Source organism: Symphodus melops (assembly GCF_947650265.1).
Source record: "Symphodus melops genome assembly, chromosome: 21".
Lineage (NCBI taxonomy): Eukaryota > Metazoa > Chordata > Actinopteri > Labriformes > Labridae > Symphodus > Symphodus melops.
In genome coordinates, this window is record NC_136711.1 from 13,805,038 (window position 1) to 13,825,026 (window position 19,989).

At 38.5% G+C, this 19,989-nt stretch overlaps 2 protein-coding genes across 13 annotated transcripts in view; one reads left to right on the forward strand and one right to left on the reverse strand.

Moving 5' to 3' along the window:
* LOC306842319 (uncharacterized protein) overlaps positions 1-11,338 on the forward strand; it is a 169,590-nt gene extending 158,252 nt beyond the window's left edge. For 4 of the 9 annotated variants that reach the window (XR_013781691.1, XR_013781700.1, XR_013781692.1 and 1 more), the window contains 2 exons: positions 8,286-8,373; positions 10,094-11,338. Coding sequence is in view for 1 of the 9 variants with exons in the window: in XM_079372493.1 (XP_079228619.1) it covers positions 3,643-3,773; positions 8,286-8,347; positions 10,094-10,232; positions 10,309-10,356 (380 nt within the window). In the remaining 8 variants the exon portion in view is untranslated. Of the gene's footprint in view, positions 1-3,642; positions 3,774-8,285; positions 8,374-10,093 lie in introns of all 9 variants that reach the window. The other 5 variants (XR_013781690.1, XR_013781699.1, XR_013781698.1 and 2 more) reach the window with 3 other exon arrangements.
* LOC306842307 (calcium-activated potassium channel subunit alpha-1a-like) overlaps positions 1-19,989 on the reverse strand; it is an 82,633-nt gene that overhangs the window by 14,051 nt on the left and 48,593 nt on the right. For 3 of the 4 annotated variants that reach the window (XM_079372476.1, XM_079372475.1, XM_079372478.1), the window contains exons 9-20: positions 19,868-19,959; positions 15,624-15,734; positions 15,426-15,531; positions 15,251-15,333; positions 14,721-14,790; positions 14,429-14,584; positions 14,063-14,172; positions 13,509-13,577; positions 12,966-13,052; positions 11,876-11,952; positions 7,494-7,526; positions 3,579-3,672 (exon numbers count right to left, since the gene is read on the reverse strand). In XM_079372476.1, the coding sequence (XP_079228602.1) occupies positions 3,579-3,672; positions 7,494-7,526; positions 11,876-11,952; positions 12,966-13,052; positions 13,509-13,577; positions 14,063-14,172; positions 14,429-14,584; positions 14,721-14,790; positions 15,251-15,333; positions 15,426-15,531; positions 15,624-15,734; positions 19,868-19,959 (1,088 nt within the window). The remainder of the gene's footprint in view (positions 1-3,578; positions 3,673-7,493; positions 7,527-11,875; positions 11,953-12,965; positions 13,053-13,508; positions 13,578-14,062; positions 14,173-14,428; positions 14,585-14,720; positions 14,791-15,250; positions 15,334-15,425; positions 15,532-15,623; positions 15,735-19,867; positions 19,960-19,989) is intronic. The other variant, XM_079372477.1, reaches the window with a different exon arrangement.

Sequence of the window (19,989 nt, forward strand, 5' to 3'; positions counted from 1 at the left end):
TACAATAAAAACAAGTGGCCTTCCAGCTACAGTTCCAGCTCTGCTACATGTATGGAGGCCTCATGTTACCACGCTCATCTTCCCTTAGCCCAAGATGGCCTTTGTCAGATTGAGATCAGAGTTGAAGATGTTACCATCTGAAACTCAGACAGAAGCCTTGTGTTTCTGTCAAAAATCCTTTAAATACTTCAAGTCGTTTAATCCGTCTGGGTACTTTAAAAGAATGCTGCTTTAAGTAACATGTTAAGTATGCATGAAAGTGTCAGCCCAAACTCTCATCCCTCGGGCTCAAAGAGACTAAAGCCAAAAAAGCCTGCCTTGGGCTTATATACCCCTAGGCAAGACCTGGATGTCCTTTCAAGAGAGGAAGTGGTTGGAGAGGGAAACGTCTTTTCTGCCACTTTCTACCTCTCAGAGTCTCATCTGTCAAAGTCATTCCCATCTGACTGGAGAAGTTCTGTGCATGCAGATTATCATGGGTTTAAGTATTGAAAATATAAGAGTAAAGAAACACAGTTTTATACTGCCTGGTTGCTTTCTATGAATGACACAAAAAGTCAATCACAAAACAAGAAAACAACTTTTAAATCCAGGAATCACTTTAGGTTGTGATTTATAATGTATTGAATCTCATGCATTACATATGCGCTTACATAATATAGTTTAAATATTAACATTGTTGGTAAAAGTATAGAAAGCTATGCAATAGTGCCATAATGCAACAATATAACACTATTCCCATGGAGGGATGCAACAACCAATCCTTCTTCTTTTTTTGCTTTCTTTGGGTCTATGGTTTTTTTTATCGGCTTACTGGTTGATTATTTTTCACAACAACTTCACAACATATTCAACTTATGATGATTTATTCTAAGCTTGACCCAAAGGTGACTTGACTGGTTGAAGATCTCAAACACGTTTTTAAAAAAAGGCTTCTATAGTTCACAGGTGACGAAGCCTTTCTGAGGAGCGGTGAAATGTCTTCAAGGTCTTCCATCAGTCCAGTCAGCTTTGGATCAAGCTCTGAGTGTACTATGTCCTGGATGACTGAGAACCGACATAGACCTCATGATGATAAACAATCCAAAAGATAGAACAAGCAACTTGATGAAATTCCCTCTAATAAAAAAATCATCTATACATTAATGACAGTCGTCTTCGATAACTCTCCTTACATCAAGTTTGCGCTCGAGTCTGAAAGGAGAGTTCTAATAAGAGGGAAAGCATTTAGTGGTTTTACACCTCAGCTAAATATTTCATCAGAAGTCGAATGTTTCAGCACTCACTCAGTGGAGCCGCTGTCACTTCAGTTTGTCCTTGTGGAGATGACTGGTGAGGCAGAGCTCTGCCAGGATAGCTATCGCTCACTGTCAGCCATGACGGCCTGTCACTATCCTGCACTGCCAATTGCCTCAGCAGTGCAGTAGCAGACATGACGTGTGTGTCACGGCGCGGCCCGATGTGACACAACGCGTTGTGACATCCCACAATTAGATGTGTCTTATGACCCATCAAGGAGCCTGTGGAAATGGTGTTAATTTCAGTGAGGTCGTCTTCGCTAAGTCCCAGACAGGATGTGGTGGTTTGTTGATACAAACTGTAAACAGGAGACAGTTCTGCCTCCGCAGCTGATCGCTTTCTTCTTTTTTTTTGTGCGGTCGCTGCCGAGGCGTCTGTGAGTGTCACTTCTGTAAGCGCACTTCTAACCATTCAAAATGATCTGCGGCATAATTTGCTGCTTTAGTGGTAAGATGACACGTCTGACAAGAATTCACACGTCATGACCGCAACACATAAAGCCAGGTGTCTTCCAGAGGAGTGTAATGACAGTCGAGAGAGACATAAAGTAGAAGCTAAACATGCACATTATGTAAATTTTCTATTTCAGCATCGCTGCACTGGCTTACTCTTAAGAGGACAGGCAAAGTCTGTGAAAATCCTTCCCATCATGCAAACTGACAAAAGCTTGCTCTTCAAAACTCACAGCCAATCTGTTGATCATTACTTATTTACACAGGCCTTGAGGCTGCAGGTCCTGTAAAAACACATTTGATATAGTATACACCAAGATGTTTTCTTCTCCGCTTGTTTCAATGAAGTATCCCTTAGGCGAGCGCGGCGAAACACTCCCCACTGTGCAGGCAGTAGACGGAACAACACATCCACCTGTATAGTACAGTATATTAGCATGACAAGGAGATGGATTGGTGTTGTGGGCTGATATTTAGCTGATGGCTAAAGCTTTAGAAAAGCCTGGTATTGTTACCCGAGAGTCGGAAAAGCACCTGGAGCGATTCAACTTTGACAACACTTTGAACCAAATCAAACAATCAAACAAGGGCAAAAACCCACCTGAAAGAAACAGAGGCCATACCTCAAAGGAGAATGCTAATTGTGTGCAGAAAGAATCCTTTTGATGTATAGGTGAGTCATAGATTTAGCCATTTATAAATATTGTGCCTCATAAGATCATATAAAGAAGACATTTCTGATTTAATTACCAAATGTCGAATAAATATCAGCTGTATTCGCAATGGGAACATAAAGTCATCTGTCAGTTTTAATTCAATTTCATCTGTACAATTCCACTTTGTACATGTCAGGCTGCAGGACTTCCCTGTTGCCTTGCTTCCTTAGAACACAGCACTTAATGACAATGACTATTATCATCCCTGTAATGGCCTCTTGTTGAATAACAGCGTTATCGCCAGTCAAAATCAATAAGCGCCGATTTAATGCTACGGGACAAGATAAAAGCAAGGTAGCATTTGAATTCACCTCTCATTGTGATGATACATATCATCTGTGGCCTTACGTGCTGAAAAGAGCTCAGAGGGTTCCCACAATAGATGAATAGCCTTGGGCTATCTTTCCTTCAGAGCCTCTCTGACAGCCTGGTGCTGTCATTAGTGCCAGGCCTGTTTAAGAGCTGGAGTGTGTGGGTGTCACATGAAACCTCATAGCATAGAGCTCTTCTTCTGTAAGTCGGACATGTTTGCACAAAAACAGGCTCACATTCGTTTTACTCTTGAGTTGTTTTTGTGCCATGGAGCTCAACCATAATGGTAAATTAAATTGGTATTAAGGTATTATATTATTTAAAAAAATAGAATTAGGACAAAATATGTCTGCAGGTATTTGTTTTCGAATACAAACCTGCAATTTCTACATAATGCAGCACTAATCAGCATTTTGGTATCAACAACAGACTGCTGGTGATCGCCTAAGGATACACCATCTTATTTTACACTTACGCTATGCTTTATCCAACATTTTAGTGTCTTTTAGCATTTGTTTTACTTACATCTTCTTTTGGTTCTTTTTCACTGCTCTCATCCACAAGCAATAGAATGTAAATGTAGTCAGATAAACCAAATGTTTGAATGTTGAATGTTTGAATCAGCAGAAAAGGGTCCCGAAAAGTAGCTACAGGGAAGCAATAAGACATTGTTGAGTTCTAAGCTTGTTGTGCTGCTTCCAAATTTAAATTTAATTGGTGTTTTTAGAATCAGATAAATTACAGACCATTAGGAAAAGCTGAACATTATAAAAATCAAAATACATAAGCATGTTCTTACCTCATTATTTTGGGGGAGGAGTTTGGTGAATTTCTCATGCCTCCATTACGCTGCTTTTTTTTAGGCGACAGCGCCAACTGTTGGTCCTCTTCAACTGCAATAAAAAGTATTTGGTATGAGAGAGCACGTTATAAGAAGACAAGCAACAACCCCAAGAGTCAGTTTTGGCCAAAGGACAACACAGCACAAACAGAGGTCAGTGAATTCAAAGAGATAACACAGAAACAGACACAAAGTGTTAAAGAAGTTGGATGAACAAGATGGAGAAGACTTTCTAAAACAGTCCATTGTTTACAAGATAACAAAGAGATACATGGGCACAACTTTTTCACAAATGTGTATGAAGATGCAAACATGCAATAGTGCCATCATCAACCATCATGCTAAATGAGTCATTCTAATCTGTGAATTTTCTATTCACTACATTCCTTTTGTTTGAGCCACATGTCAACACATTTCTATTTATGGCATTTATAAAAAGGTAAAATGATACTTTCATTACTTAATGAGTGGTTGGTACAGATTGAATTTGACACTGCAGACTAGGATAGCACCTATTTTAGCCACACTAGCGCTTCACATTTTATTATTTCAGGCATCAAATATTACAAACAAGCCTGGTTATTTTTGCTAATTCTGAATCCAGTCTGGATTGCTGATCTTTTTTCCTTCTTGGGTCTGACCCACTTAGCTCATAAAATCAGCTTGGTCCTTGTGCTTGAGTGATTTGTTTACAGCTAAAATGCCCTTTCGACATTGTCTTTTATCACCACACAAAACTACACAAACTTTACCCTCAAGTAAAGTAATCCGAAAATGTATATCTTGGTTGAGGATAAAAAGACTTCTCTATAGAAGTGACAGGTACTGTGAAATAAACCCAAAAAGCAAGGTACATGTTTTAACTAATCACATTTTAACAGCTTTTGTAATAAGTGGGAATAGCTTGTTGTAGATCAAAGGAAATCGTTTGAGTATCTTTAACAATGATTCAAGCCACCATTTCTAACAAGGAAAATATTAATTTCAGAGAAAGGGCTTTTAAAGTCTTAAGGATCATGCTCCTCAGCAGATGAACAGCATTTCCAGCACTGCTAGCTTGTCAAAGAGTGTCACCATAATGGAAATTGTTGCGGTTCGGGGGGCTTCCAGTGGAGAGGGGATGCTCCACCAGACTGGCCCTTCACATCTTGCTCGGTCTGTTCAATATTTAATGTTTCACAGCTGACAGCTGCACACACTGGGTCATTAGTAAGGAATGCTACACATGCAACCACTCCAGCCTGGCAAGCACATGCTCTGGTTGTGCTGTTGTTGAGTACAGGCCTGACAAACACACCAAGAGGGAGGGGGGATGGGGGGAGGTGGCGCTTACAGTGCCTATGGCTGAGTTTGGCGTTATTGGAGTGACTGGGGGGGTATCTGTATTTCACCGGGAGGCTGTGTGCCCTCTTGAGCTGGCTGGCCCCTTCTGTTACCGCAGGTAGCCGCCCTGCCTTGTGAGGGTCCCCAGAGCCTGTGAAGCTCAGTCTCAGAGTAGGAGGCTTAGCGGGGGGCAGCAGGCTCCCCTTGCGGTTGTTTACCAGTGGGACTGACGGGGTAGCCACTGTGTGAGGGGTTGAGTTGTGGTTCAGTTTAGCCGACTTGTATTGATAAGTTGAAGACTGGATAAGGGAACCATCACTTACTGCTAAATAAAGAGGAGTCAAAAATCAGGATCTGTTCAGTGGAGGTTAATGGATTTTTTATGTATTGCCTTATAAACGGTCATAATGCTAAATTACAAGCACATGTCCTGACCTATCCTTATGGATTAACCTTTAAATAATGGCCTCTACAATTTAACCGAACCGGTTATCTGACACCAGCTTTAACATGGTTTGGGGCATCAACTCGTATGCCCGTCAATGGAATACCATCATTTATTAATTAACTTTGTTATCAGTTCACGTTTCCCCTTTCCTCAAAAGCCCACATAACAATATAATGGCTGCCAATAGCAACTACTATTTTAAACATAGTTGCGAACAATAACATTGTTGGGCTAGCTGAGAGCACACGTGTAAGCTAGCAAACTGTCTGAAATGTCAAGTTAACTTGCGCATTTCAAGGCTTTCTTTTAAATAAAGTTAAGATACTGAAAAAGGCTGGCAGTTTCCGATCTAAATGATGTTGTGAACGCCTCTCTATAGTAGATAAAGAATGTCAGTAAGGGATGCACGCGCAGCTGCCACTAACGTTAGCATAACTTGTTTTTATGGTAAAATTCATTGAAGGTCTTATGTGTCAGGTCATACAACAATGAAATCATCTTAATCTTAACAGGGGTTGGTAAAAATCCATTTTAAAATATGAACATGTTTTATTCCATTGTATTGATTTAGTTTGGCCCCCATTTGAATTTAGGCATTGAATCAGTATCAAGAAGGATAACATGGGATCACAACTTTCTTTTGTCCATTTTTCAATACAAACGTGAATAAAATTGTGTTTGTTGTGCACACAACATTAGATAATTTCATTTAAAACTGTAAGTCAGAATAATCTTCAGATCTTATAATGATAACAGTGTCTTTAAAGTGTGATCTGTAGATTGTTCAGAGAATCCACTACATTGTATCTGGAAATATCTCTTAATTTGAATTTTTGATGCTCTGAGCACAGCAGACACAACTGAATTGAAACCGAAATTATAGAGACAGATATTTCAAAACAAAGGTGCATAAAAGTGAACCAGCTGGCATGTCTTTATACCACAGGGGGCAGTAAAATGCTTGCTTTGTGATTTGGGTGAGCTAACCCTTAAAGTCTTCCCATTAACCACAAGATAGGACTTGATTCAAAGTGACTTGACTAGGACCTGCAGTCTGTATGTTAATAAAACATCTTTTGACTCTTACCATTATTAAAGCACAATCACTGCTTTTTGGGGGTAATTCTTCCTGGCACAAGAATGCTAATAGCTGAATAATTAAAAAAGCTCATTTTTATTAAACACCACTTAACTACTTGGTTTTTAGCCACCAATGAAATGTTGAATTTGACATTCGCTTTGATATTTATAATAAACATGAATTAATAAGTATGCTTTCAGGTGTTCCAGCGATTGTTATGCCATAAGAACAAGGAGGTGACACTGTGAATTAACTAGCACTAGCTGCTGTGCAGTTTATGCCTGATGAGGGAGGAATGAGGCACTTGACTATTTAAAATATGAAAGCTTACAGCTCCACTGGTACTATAATGTAATAGTGGTAAAGCTTGTAAAGATACCATGATAAAACGGGCAAAAGAAAGAAGAGGGTTCCACTTATTCTAAAAAAAATGTCTGGGAGCTAAAAGTGGAGAATAAAGATGATTATTTCAACAGTCAGCTGTCCAGAAGATTATCCTCCCTGCTCCAGACCTCCACTATTCATCTGCCCCATGTCAAACATGCACAGCACTTCTGCTGGACAACACTGTGTGGCAGATTTGCTGCCTATCACAGATCCTGTTGAACTAGACGCCTTGCATAGTTCACATTCCTCTTTTGTTTCGACATTCTCTGAATGATCTTTTAGGCTTTTTATTTAAATCAGGATCTCTCTTTAAACAACTCTTGCAAACATTTCCTTTTACATTTTTGATTCTTATTTTCAGCTGGATTCAATCATACACACTCAGTGAAGCAGCAGCACCATCTACTGTAACTGATATACGCAACACAAGCCAGAGAAAAAACATTTTCCTTTTGCTTTGCATGTAAAATACACATGATGGGTGATGATAGACTGAACAGAGCGATGGGCAGAACGCACTGAAAAAAAAGAAAACAGGTCACAAACAGTTCAATGCACGAGACAAAGGGTTAAAAACAAAATGACAAAGAGAGAGAGAGAGAGAGAGAGAGAGAGAATGGAAATCAAAACTTACTTGATTTGATATATCCATTATAGCTATTTTTAGCTGAGAAAGATGCAGAGACAGATGAGAGGTTACAGGGAGGAACAGGTTGTAATGAAAGAAGCAAATTATAAATGACATCTGGGAACTGAAGGCTGGGAGGTTTCTCTTAAAGGCACTTTACAAAAAAAAAGAAAGAGAGAAAGGTGCCTGAGAAAGATAACATGGACAAAGCAATGATAAATTAAATACAGCTGAGTTAGGAATATAATATTGTGGTCAGCAGAAGATTAGTCAGTGTTTAAAGGCGTTCACCTACTGAATATAAACAGCCATGTTTGAGTTGTCACAGTTAGCCATGATTTGATGATTTACACGTGAAAAGAAAGTTCATGTTAAGGTTAAACCTAGGCTGACTTTGGTTAAAAGTTGAAGTTGTTTTATTTTAGAGTTTAGTGCTGTATTAGTTATTAATCCATTGCAGATTAGAGTTTATTTACCAAATGAAATAAATAAGTAGTTAAAACGTCAGGACTAAACTAATTTCTTTCATTGGCTTGCCTTTTTTTTCACAGCAATCCAAAACATCATAAAGATAGACTTAATTGCCTTTAAGATAAAAAAATAAAAAAAAGACAGCTATTTATTTTAAATTGAAACCAAATCTAGATCAGATGTCTTGAGACAAAAACCTGAGGTTTTAGCTCCTTAGCTCTCCATTAGTCAGGGGGGCTTTAACAGGACTTACAAAATGTGACAATACTTCATGAGTTTTTGTTCTTATGTCTATAACATCATGTTTGTTTTTCTCCTCTTTTCCAGAAGCTCTTTCCCATCCCTGTGCCCTGCCTGACACAACCTGCTCCGATGCATGGAACTTTTCTGTGAGTCACTTTTTTTTCTCGGAGAGGTGAGTCCCACACATGCTCATTAGTACTTTATTTCAACCCCTTGCTTATAATAAAGGTCATGCATTGAGCTTAAGGCAGGACAGTGACAGCAATGTTCAAACAGGGACCTTGCTGGTCCTGGCATCTGTCGCCTGCAATCGGAGGGCGCGAGCAGAGTCACAGGACTAACAGGCTAGCATCTGTCCCACAACGAGAGAGGAGGAGAGAGGGTGTGGGGGGTGGGGGGCACTCTGCTGCCTGGTGGTTAGGAACTGTCAGGCTGAGTTTCATGACAACCGGTAGCACTCCAAAAATGAAAATGCAAACATAATTTCCATGTCAGGCCGTATAAGGCCTCGCTCCGTGCGTCTCCCGCACCGTGTCGACAGCAGCTCCAGAGCTCTGCTTGAGCCTAGCTAGCCGGGCGAGGCTCACAGCACACACGCCTGTAAGACATATTGAAAAGGGTGGAAATGCCCGGAGACGTTCAACTCCACACAGAACGGTCTTTGATCAAGAAACATTCACTAAAGCTGTATGACAGAGTACAATGTTTTGCAGCGAATTGTATCAAGGCCCTGCAAACTCAGACACATTCTTCATGCCTCTTGCAATACATCAGGGTAATTTAACATGCCCCCTGGCTTTAAAGGGGAATCACACTTCGCTAAAATCCAACACAGTCTAGTTTGATTCGGTTCTATCTTATTCTTTTTGCTGTCCAATTTTATGTCCAGTACCGTTTCCGCTGTATTTTATAGAATTAAATCAATGTATTAAGAGTTAGTCTCCCTCAAACCCAGAGCTTCTCCGTTAACTATGAATCGGGCGCTGGTTTGTGCACTTAATGGGTTTTGGAGATTTTAGCCCCCAGTGGTTGTTTCAGATTTTGATCTTAATTCAATAAACCAGTTCATTTAGGAAAACATGCACTGTTACCCTCAGAAAGAATCCCCCCAGGATCTGTACAAACAGCCTTATATTAATGAATTGTCAGCTGCATTTAAACATAAACATCGCTCAGATCCTATTCTGTTAAATTTTCTAGAGGGCACAGTGGGGGGAAGATTTGGTTAAAGGGAATTTTCTTTTCAATGATGAATTAACCCCCTCTAGTGACATATTCAAAGCACTATCACACCAAAATCAGAGCAAGTATTGTTTAGAAATAAAGGATAATTTCTTAAATTTGAGTGTTCATAGCTATATGTGTGGTGGTGATGCAGAACTGCACTTCCTATATTGCTTTAGCTTTTATTTCCTGTAGATACGTGAGGTCACTGGAAGCACCCTCTATTTTAGGGTAGAATTAGTGTTCAAACAATGCACAAATTAAGCATTATTGACTGTTTAAACTACATGAATTCACAATCTTCGACAAAACACCAGCAATACAGAATCCTTGCATGCTTTACAACAGTTGAAAAAATCAGCTCCAACACAAGTAAAGCGACATCTATATCCATGATAGTGACAACACAGCTGCTACAGCTACAGCACACAAGCTAACAACACTCTGCACGGCTAACACAGTGCATGGTACAGACACTGAAGTGCACATGTCATGGCGACAACTTACAGGCACGTAAAGTGGCAGAGCAATCATTAACAGAGACAGTAGAGAGTGGGATGTGGCGTCGAGGGGTGTCCGTGTTACAACACACATTAACTGGCATGCAAGAGCAGTCCCGCTCTGAGCGGCCGCAATCAAAACAACATGCCAGTGTCATTTTCTTGTAGGTGGCCGTCTTGGCTACAGTGGCGGGTTGAGACGAGAGGAGAGGAAGAGCAGGTTAATTCTGAGGGTCGCTCTGGAGGAAGAGGGGACAGAGGCAAGACAGGAGGAGCACAGAGGAAGGCTGCTGCTGGGATGCACAAGGTTAGCTTTGTCCTGACAGCGCGTAAATGTCAGATTAGGAGTATTCTCTAACTTTTTTTTTTTTTGGTTCGTTTAGTTTGGGTCATCTCTGGGACCAGTGGGGGAAATATCAGGAGGTCATTGAGTTGAAAGGTTTACAGGTAAAAAGGATTAAGAGGTGAAGTTGAAGACGTGAGGTAAGGGCGGGTATTTAACAATAGAAAAGAATAGTTTTCTTTTTTAATTAAACTCTAATAACCTTTACTACAATACACCCCTCACGAGCAAACACCAAATACATTTTTATTCATCATCACTCCCAACACTTGTACGAAAACGAAACTCTTTAAGACCATTAATGCATTAAGAATTCTCAACTTAATGTCACTCAAAAAGGTTTCTATTAGTCCTAAAATGATGCACTCAACTCAGCTAAGTTTAAAGTTTTGTTAATCTTTTGATCGTGTGTGTCCAAATATATTTTTCCTTTTATCAGAACTGACCAATGAGGAACGTTCCTGATCTCTCACTGACATGTCAGGCTGTGGGCTCCATGCAAAGGTGCCGTAGTACTGTGGTGACACCTGGTGGTGATCTAAAGTATTACTGGCTCAAGCAGGCATGAATGAAATGTTGATGCTCTGTTGATAATACTTTTTAGATGGAGATTTGTTGTTTTGTTGATGCATGATCCTGATAAAAGGAGAGGAAGAAGGTATAACATGCTCCAATATTTTAACTCATCCCTCTTGGTCATTTTTATGATTTTTGGATTGTTGTCCCGTCCCTTTTTGTTCATTCTTTTCCTGGATTTGAAAGCAACGTGCACATGACAACTGTGGGTATCCAGGCAGCATCAACCAGTGTACATGCAACATTTACATTACATTCAAACAGTTAGCTTTCATCAGATGTAGCAGGCTGTATTTTCGGAGGGTAAATAAATCAATGTTACTCACAATATATCACTATAAAGTGATTTTTTTAGTTTTTTTTTGTTTTTAAGAAAAGTGCATCAAGTTTCCAAAGCAGCAGGAAGAGAATACATCAAATGTTAAGATTAGCTGTTAGCTGTAATGGTTCAAATAAAACCAACACAACAATATTAAATCAAAGTGAGACAACAACAGGGTGACAGGTGAGCTTTTAAGTCTATAAACACACCATCCATCCAGGTACCTTTGGTGTTAACAGTCTCTCTGAACGCCTGTTAACGTCACAAAGTTCAGAAATGAACTGTAACAACACATACAGCTATTATAAACAAAGCAAACATCCACACAGATGATGAAACAGAATGCACATATAGACTGACTTCACAGGTGGTTTGAGAAGTATTAATGTGTTTGATTCTCACTCAGTTTATCTTTATTTGAAGGGAATCATTGTGGGGAAAAAGGACAACATGCTATTAAAGCTAAATATTTATCTCTATTCTCAATACTCAATTCTCTATCATTTTTTCTACCAAAGGAACTCAAATGCACAAAAAAATAAATATATGATTAAGAGAAGTAGTTCAAGAAAGCTATACATTTAATGACAACACAACACCACTCTAATGCTAATCTGATGCTAGCTCAGGACTATTTCCCTTTGTTCTGTGTAGAAATGTTAGAGTTGTCAAATAAACTGATCATGTTCTTATATGGGCAGTTACTTACATTTCTTGCATCCACATTTCTTTATCCTTTTGGGATCAGTGATATCATCATGGCAGGCTTTACAGTAAAAAAGCGCCCTGTGAGAAAACAAAGTCCTTTATTAGCTGAATCATCTACACGGCTGAGCAGTCAACGTCCAACGTGATGACACTACAGACATATTATTGGTGCTACGGCTTTAACATGCTTCTTTCCTCCCTGTTTTGCGAAACTATCTGAAACAGGAATTTTAAATGAGTTACAGTAATTTGTTGTTTAAGAAATTACGGTTTCCTTGTAATGACAGCAATGACATGGAAAACTACCAATACTGACTAAGTGGTGGTCTTGACCGGTCTTGTTTTAAAGTCTGAGATCGAGCAAAAAAATAGAAAAATGAGACAGAGACCTTCAAAAAGTGGTCATAAGACTGATTTGGTCTACAACAGTACTAGTTCTTAAATGTAGGAACTGTGGTTTTGATCTGGGTACAGGTACTGTATGTCAGGAAAAGTTGCTGAGTTTCCGACACTCTAAAACTCTGCCTGAATATGCCTTCCATTTGTTTATCTTTATTCAACCTTAACCCTTACAAAGAGCAGACAAAGGAAATACATTTTATATTACATGACTGCGGATTCTAGCTAGCAGGTAACAGCTAGCAATCAATGTTAACGACTTAGGCCTACTAGCAAGTTATCTTTTTTTTTACATGGGTTGTATTATCATCATGATACATCTTAATGGCTTAAAATGTTCCTCAATAAATCTGTTAAGCCACTGCGATAATACAGCTTGCTTTATAGGTTTAAAGTTTATTATAAGTACGCTACTAGCTGTAGGTGTTTCCTTAATGATACACTCCTTCTTTTTGAACTGAGGGAGCTCTGGATCCAAAGGAGATACACAGACATGAAAATAAAAAGACAATTCAAGTAGAAAGCCTAAATCATACTATTCCATAGTGCTTTAAAAATTTGGATTTTCATCTATGACTTTCCCAAAAAAAGACACGACAGAGGCAACAAAGCAACAAAGCTTGTGCAAGAGAGCCTCTTGTAGAGAATACCATTTCGCTTTGTAACACGTTTTAATCATCACTCCCAATTACCTCTTTACTTCTTTGGCATCACTTGCAATGAAGAAGCCCAGGGTCCCCTCCTGCATTTTCACATGGTTTCCAGGGTTTATCAGGGTGCTGTGAAGATTTGACAGGCCAGAGATGTCAGAGGGGAGGGTTTTATCACAGAGACTAAAAAAGCTTTGCATTCATCACTGGAAGTGGCAAACGCTGCAAGGATTAGTTTTTGGCAACTTGTTTTTGGCAGGATGGCCTCTGATTATTAAATTAAGTTGATGAAAGCAGATAGCAGTGGCACTTCCAACATGAGTATCAGTACATTAGAGACTTCATCAGTGCTTAAAGACCCAACTGCATCTTTCCTTAATGTATTTGTCAGGATGTTATCAGACGCCTCTGATGTCAGTGAACAAGCCAATTTAGACGCCAGTGTAGCACATCTTGTTGCCCGCCTTGTGTTTGCAGTCAAACACAGAAGCTGATTCAAACTACCTTCATCACTGTCAGCAAACACACCTGCATATTTAAGTTTTCTGCATAAATGAATTCTAATGACTTCAACAATCCACTCACCTGCTTTCCCTTTGATCAGACTTGTGCTCTATTGCTATCAGCAGGAGCTTTAGCTTCACATAGCAGAGTCTGCAAAACAGAAGAAAAACATAATTAGACCTCTTTCACACTTAATATTTGTGCTTTCCTAAAAAAGTCATTTGAGCTCTGAGTGGCAAATTGTTCTCCTTGAAGTCTGGTTTAAGATTTATGAGACTGAGAAACATTTTTCCTGTGTAAAACACACTTGTTGGATTGACAAAGCACATGTGGGTCTTGACAGACAAAGTGTTAAGAATGTATTTTTATGGTCACAATAGTATAAAGAAGCCGGTGATAGGCCACTGTTCTTAATTTTTAGTGAAGCCCATTTTCTACGACAATAAAAGTTATTATAGGTTATTATAGGTTTTATTGAAATTTGAAGGCTCAAGGTCAATATTTCAAAATGACACACTGTTCAACTCTTTCACCGTATCAACTCAAACCAAAAATAAGCAACGGAAAAGGTTTGAATGTTGAAAGAAAAATAAATATATATATATTTATTTATTTATTTTTCTCAATGTACTTACTCGCAGATTACAGGAAAGGACATGCCCACAAAGGCACTGGACAGGTACTCTGTGTACATCTCATTGGCTACTCCTTCAAGGTAATACTTTTGCCACGTGTCCTCCTCAATCTGAAGCACAGATATATCACAAAATACAGACAGCGTTATCCATTACCTAAAAAAAAAACTGAACTGGGAAAAGCAAAAAAACCCAGTAGTTTTAGTTGTTGTTTTTTTTAAGTTTATTCCCACCCGAATCTCCAGATGCTGCACATGGGCCTCATCCGGGGTAATCATTATTATCTATTCAGACCATGTTAGAGGCCAACTTCCCTTTTGAACTTAATCCAGTGAGCACAGATGGAGGAGTTTTAGCTGTAGCTACCTTGATGAAGGACCTCATGGAGAAAAGGTTTGCCAGCATGGTGGAGAGGCCCTGAGCCAGGCAGCTCTGGGCGATGAAGCCCAGTTTCAGCTCTGCCAGACAAATGGCGTCGTCCCCTTCCTTCCAGGTCCAGCTTGGGATGTTTAAGAGGTGGGCCTGAAGGAGAAAAGATGTTCAACAAAAACACAAACATTCATAAACCAAGATTATATCCACATAAAAAGAATAAAATTAAAGGACTCCTTGGAGCTCTGTGATTAATGATGCATTGGATATATCAGATGTTACCAACCTTGTTGTGGTACTGCAACATTTGGGTGATTATTCTGATCTTCGGATGGTAGTTCTTGATAGATATGACCCTGATGAATAAAAGTGCAAAACAAAATCAGACTTGTACAGAAAGATATCGAGACATTTTTCTACTAAAAATAAATCCTAAATACCGGATTAAAGTTTACACTTATGCCAAGAAGGCAACGCTAAAGACAGAATACGGTAGATACATTTTCATCTCTTAGTGACAGAAATTGCATTATTCCAAATAACTGTGTAGTCTAAAGGAAACACTGTTTAAGAATTTACCAGCTTCCGTTCATCAGTCATTGAGCGAGTGGAGTTTGAAGTACATAAAAAAGCCAACAAAGAAACCAGAAACTGTTGTGTGATTATGTTTTTTGCTTGATTAAACTGGGACATCAACCAAATGAAATGCTACAGTAAATTGGTTTTAAATGAAATAGTGGATATATCAGGAAAAACATTCCCACATCTTATTCTTAAGCCTTTCTATGAGTACATGTCTTTAAGGATTTGGTTTACCTCATGATGTTGGATGCATCCTCAGCATCAGGGTCAGCACAGTATTTGTTGGCTAAGATCAAACAGGCATCAGCTGATTCAATCTGGATACAAAATAACACATACGTTTTTTTTGGAAGCCTGAACAGCACAGTTACCTTCTGAGCTGAAATAAATCGTATAGTCCTTTAGTTACCTTTACTCTGGCCAGGTCGTGTGGGTTTAGGACAGACCCTTGGTAAAACTCTACCTGGGTGAAGTGACGCTTGAACAAGGCTTCCAGCTCAAGATTAGGGGAAATACTGAAACACACAATAAAGAGAAATTTAATTAACTCATGAGCAATTCTTTTCTTTTTCAGGGAGATGTGAAAAGAATACATGTTTGTACTCACTTATGGAGAAAAACAATTTCTACATTGACATCATCCCTGTCCTTGTGTAGGAAGTCTTTTAGAAAGTTGGACACACTCTCCAGTGTAATATGACCACACACCACGATGTGCCTGGAAAACGAGGTGCAGAATAGCAATGAAACTGAAATGTATTCATAGTAATAGTCAACAGCACTCACACACATACACAAAGTGATTATGCATGTCATCTTCATCCTTGTCCTAGAATCCAATCTGTGATGATAGAGATTTAATGGGAATGGAAAGTAATCAGTTCTGCTGTAGTTACTGTAGGGGACTGGTTCTAAATCTGTAAGCAAATAATACATTGTATGTTACCGAGTGGATGCTTTATGTTCCTGTCGGGATGAGGGAGGACTGGACGAGTAGGTCAGAGAGCACCGTGGATTTCAGTATCAGATTATAGAGGATCAGAGTTTACTTAGATGGAGATTATGAAATCAGTGCACTGCCACTCTCAATTACCATTATCCCAGATCCTATACATACAGAAACCAGTTTAGATTTATCTTTGTGTCTATGTTATACTTTTATTGAGGAAATGTGTTTGTAAAATTGATTAAGTTTGGCGTTTCTGGAAATGCGGCAGCTCAAAGAAAACCAGAGCTGGATATTTTATGATTATACTATTTCAATGTGTAACACAGTGTAATGGCCCCCTAGTAAAACAGTTTCCCGTAAACATGAATGTCAAACTGATTTAATTAGATGTACTTTTCGTGTCTGAAACACAAAAGCCGTTTAGTGTCACTCAGTATGACCTGCTTTGTAAGATGCTTGTTTTTCTGAAATACTATCTCTCTCTCTCTCACCGAGGAGGCCGCTATGAGTATCACTTAATACGTGACGTAACACGAATCAGTTGATATAATTCAACTCCCCATGAGGGTAAGCTCCTTTTTTCTTACCATTCATTTTTTTGCTATTTGTACCCTGTCCCTCACCCCAAATACTTTTAAGAATGCACACAATTTTCTTTATCAGCAGTGGAAAATAAACATTTGACATTTGAGCCATCTAATATGGAAAAAAAGTGTTTTTATCTCCACAGATGAGTATTAAATCGTGACTATTTCTGAAGCTGCCGTGAAACCTTGTAATATTGTTATACAATGAGTCTTGATTTGAATGTGTTATAAATACATGGAGTATTCATGACTTTGAAACGCCTGTGCGTCTTTGTGTATCACGTAAAAGATCGTAATGTGAAATGATACCAGAGAAGAGATGGAGAGAAAAGAGAAGACAACAGAAGGAAACAGAGAGATAATGCCATTTGAAACAACTGGGACAATTATATCTAATATAATTCAGTTTATATTATCTATGATATCATAATGCATTATTATTTAAATGTAGAGCTCTAAAAGTAAAAAACAGCATCCCACAACTGTTCGTGATGTAAGGCCAGGTCTGTTTGACGCTCCTCTTCATCTCTGTCTAAATACATTTGTAATGAAAGTGTAAATAACCTTCATTATAAACATTTGCTAAATAAATAACACACAACAAGAAAAAGACTTCAAAGCACTAGTTGTGAGGTTCTCTAACTAAGGAGACAGAGATTTAGTGAAGAAAAAAAAAAGTTTCCTAAGTCAACTATGAATATAAGTCTAATGTCTTTGAACTAGCATGAACCACCACAGATACCAAAAGCATGCTACAATAAACCATACAGTACTTTGTTTGGAGGCATCCAGCAGAATCTCGCTAACTTTAGAAAAGGCTGCAGATCTTGGGATATGAAAGTGTAAGTTTGTTAAAGGAATGGTTTGACATTTTGGCATTATCGTTTAAATAATTGGATGAGAAGATTGATTCCACTCTAATGTCTGCGATTTAAGGCTGAAGCTAGGACATGATTAGCTTAGCATTAAAATGCATGAAAATAAAAAATCAAACCCTCTATTGTTTTACTGTGACATGTTTTTTTCTTCCACAACATTGTGTAAAAGGAAGCACCGATAGCCTAGCAATTCATGCATGCCCCATGTACAGAGGTACATGTATAGTCTTTGTCGCAGCGGCCATGGGTTTAAATCCTGTCTTGATCCCTGTGCTGCATGTCACCCCCCTGCTCTCTCCTCCCAACATTACCTGTCTCTCTTCAGCTGTCCAATCCAATAAAGGCAAAAGAGCCAGAAAATGTTTCAGCAAAAAATTGTTCCCACAAGTTTATATCAAGGTAAGACAATCATTTGCACAAGATACTTATTTAATATACATTTTTTTGGATGTTAGGACTTCGTAAAAAGTTGTAATCAAATCAAGCCGCAGCGTAGCAAAGGTAATCAGGCTCTAGCCTTATACTAATCAAACAGACATCAGAGGGGTATCAATCTCATCGTTTTAACTTGGACCTAAAATGAATAAGCTAATTTCCCAAACTGGTTAGTCCTGAGGGTGTAGGTCAGACTGAAGATAAAGGCCAAGAAGATTCAGCAGCAAAGCATGAAAAAAAAACCAGACAAGCAAAGCAGGACGAGTTTTTCTGGAGCAGAAAAACAAACATTCTAATTATCAGCAGGACACAAGCCATGGCATACTCAGATGTATATGTATTTGTTTTTAATACTGAATGAAGGTAAGCTTGAGTTGATTCAAGTTGTTATTTTGTTATTTCTTTGTTACTGTGTTCAACCTCTTATGTTTTATCTTTTTTAATTTGCTTTAGTTTGTCATGAATTAAACACTCTTGTTTCAGCAAACCTCTGTTCAAAGGTAATAAGGCTATACTATGTTATACTAAGTTGAGTTTTGGTGTGCAGGGAGATAAAGTAAAGAAAATAAAAACTCTGTGAATGTCTGAAATCACTTGATACACAAACACAAACATGACAAACATGTTCACAGAGAGACTTTACACAACATGTAGGATTTCTTCTCATGGCTGATTAAAGAACAAGTTAAGTGTTGGAAACGGGACACCGTATTTAGATGTCATTTTTTCATCTCACTTTAATAAGAATCTGATTAATATCAGTTTAATGTAAAAATCCTTAAAGGATAAACTCAAAGATGGACCTAAATCAACGATTACTGAGATGTGCTGCACATTACTTGACTATATGAGATGTTTAATAAAAAATCACAGTCTTTATTTATTCATTCCAAGTGTTTTACCTGACATCGTCTACTATAAAATATTCAGCTTATTTACATCCATATTGAGGGCTGTTAAAATGACCTTTTCTACTTGTACTACTTCATACAAAATGTTTAAATTTGTTTTTTTTATTGTGTAATGTTTTCCTGTTTTGTTATTTCTCAAAGAAAGTATCATGAGTGTCCATGCCTTAAGTTAAATCGAGGACAGAGTTAATGTTCTCACTTTAAACAAGGTGACACCACAGCCCTTTCCTCCTAAAATAAGTAACCATGTTTAATCTGTCTACATGAACTTCAGGGGAACAGTATTTATTTTTTGGTTAATTCAGTTAGTTTAGGTTATGATCGTATAAACAGGGACAGATGAGTGAGAAAGTCCTACATGTGCCACCAATGAGCATGATAATAGTGCAGATTTATGAATACACTGCAGAAATGTCTCCAAGTATTTTTTGTCCATTGAGTGATTTGATTAAATCAGGTGAACCCCCCCCCCCCCCTCCATATTAGTTGTTTTAATAATTTAATATGATGTTGTCTTTTAAGGGGCAGTTGAAGAACTCTTATTGATGAGAGGACATAGAGCTTTTTAAATTGTCTTTAAAGAAATACTCATGAAAACACTTTCAGGAGTAAATAATAGACAAAAAAATGAAAATATTCTGCAGTGTAAGGGCGACTAATCCTTCATGAGAAGCAGTAATGACATCTTGCACAATTAAAGCAGCAACAATACAGGAAAAATAAGAGCTACACATGAAGCATGGCCTAGTTCTTCAGTCACAGTGTGACTTTAGTGCCTACTGAGATCCTTACATCTCAAAATACAGATTAATGATATAGAATCAGGATACATCACCTCTTTAAGAGAGGGCCACTTGAGTCACACAAAACCACACCATTAAAAGTTGTCTTTGTTTATCATTTGTTTGACTTACTTTCTGCCTCTGGTCGAGTTATAACTCCCTCCATATTTCTTCCGATTAAGGATGAGAGCAGCAATTTCTGGCACGTAGCGAGCAAACATGGCCTACATGCATGAAAAAGAAAAAGAAAAGTGCATGCAGAGAAGGTTCTACTGCGGCGGAGGCAGCAGAGCCTCCTTGAATACTTACTTTCTCCCATTAACCGCACTATAGGAACCACCATATTTCTTGCGGTTTCCTATTAACTCTATGATTTCAGGGACGTAGCTTGCAAACATGGCCTAAGGAGAAGATAGGAGACAGAAGAAGAG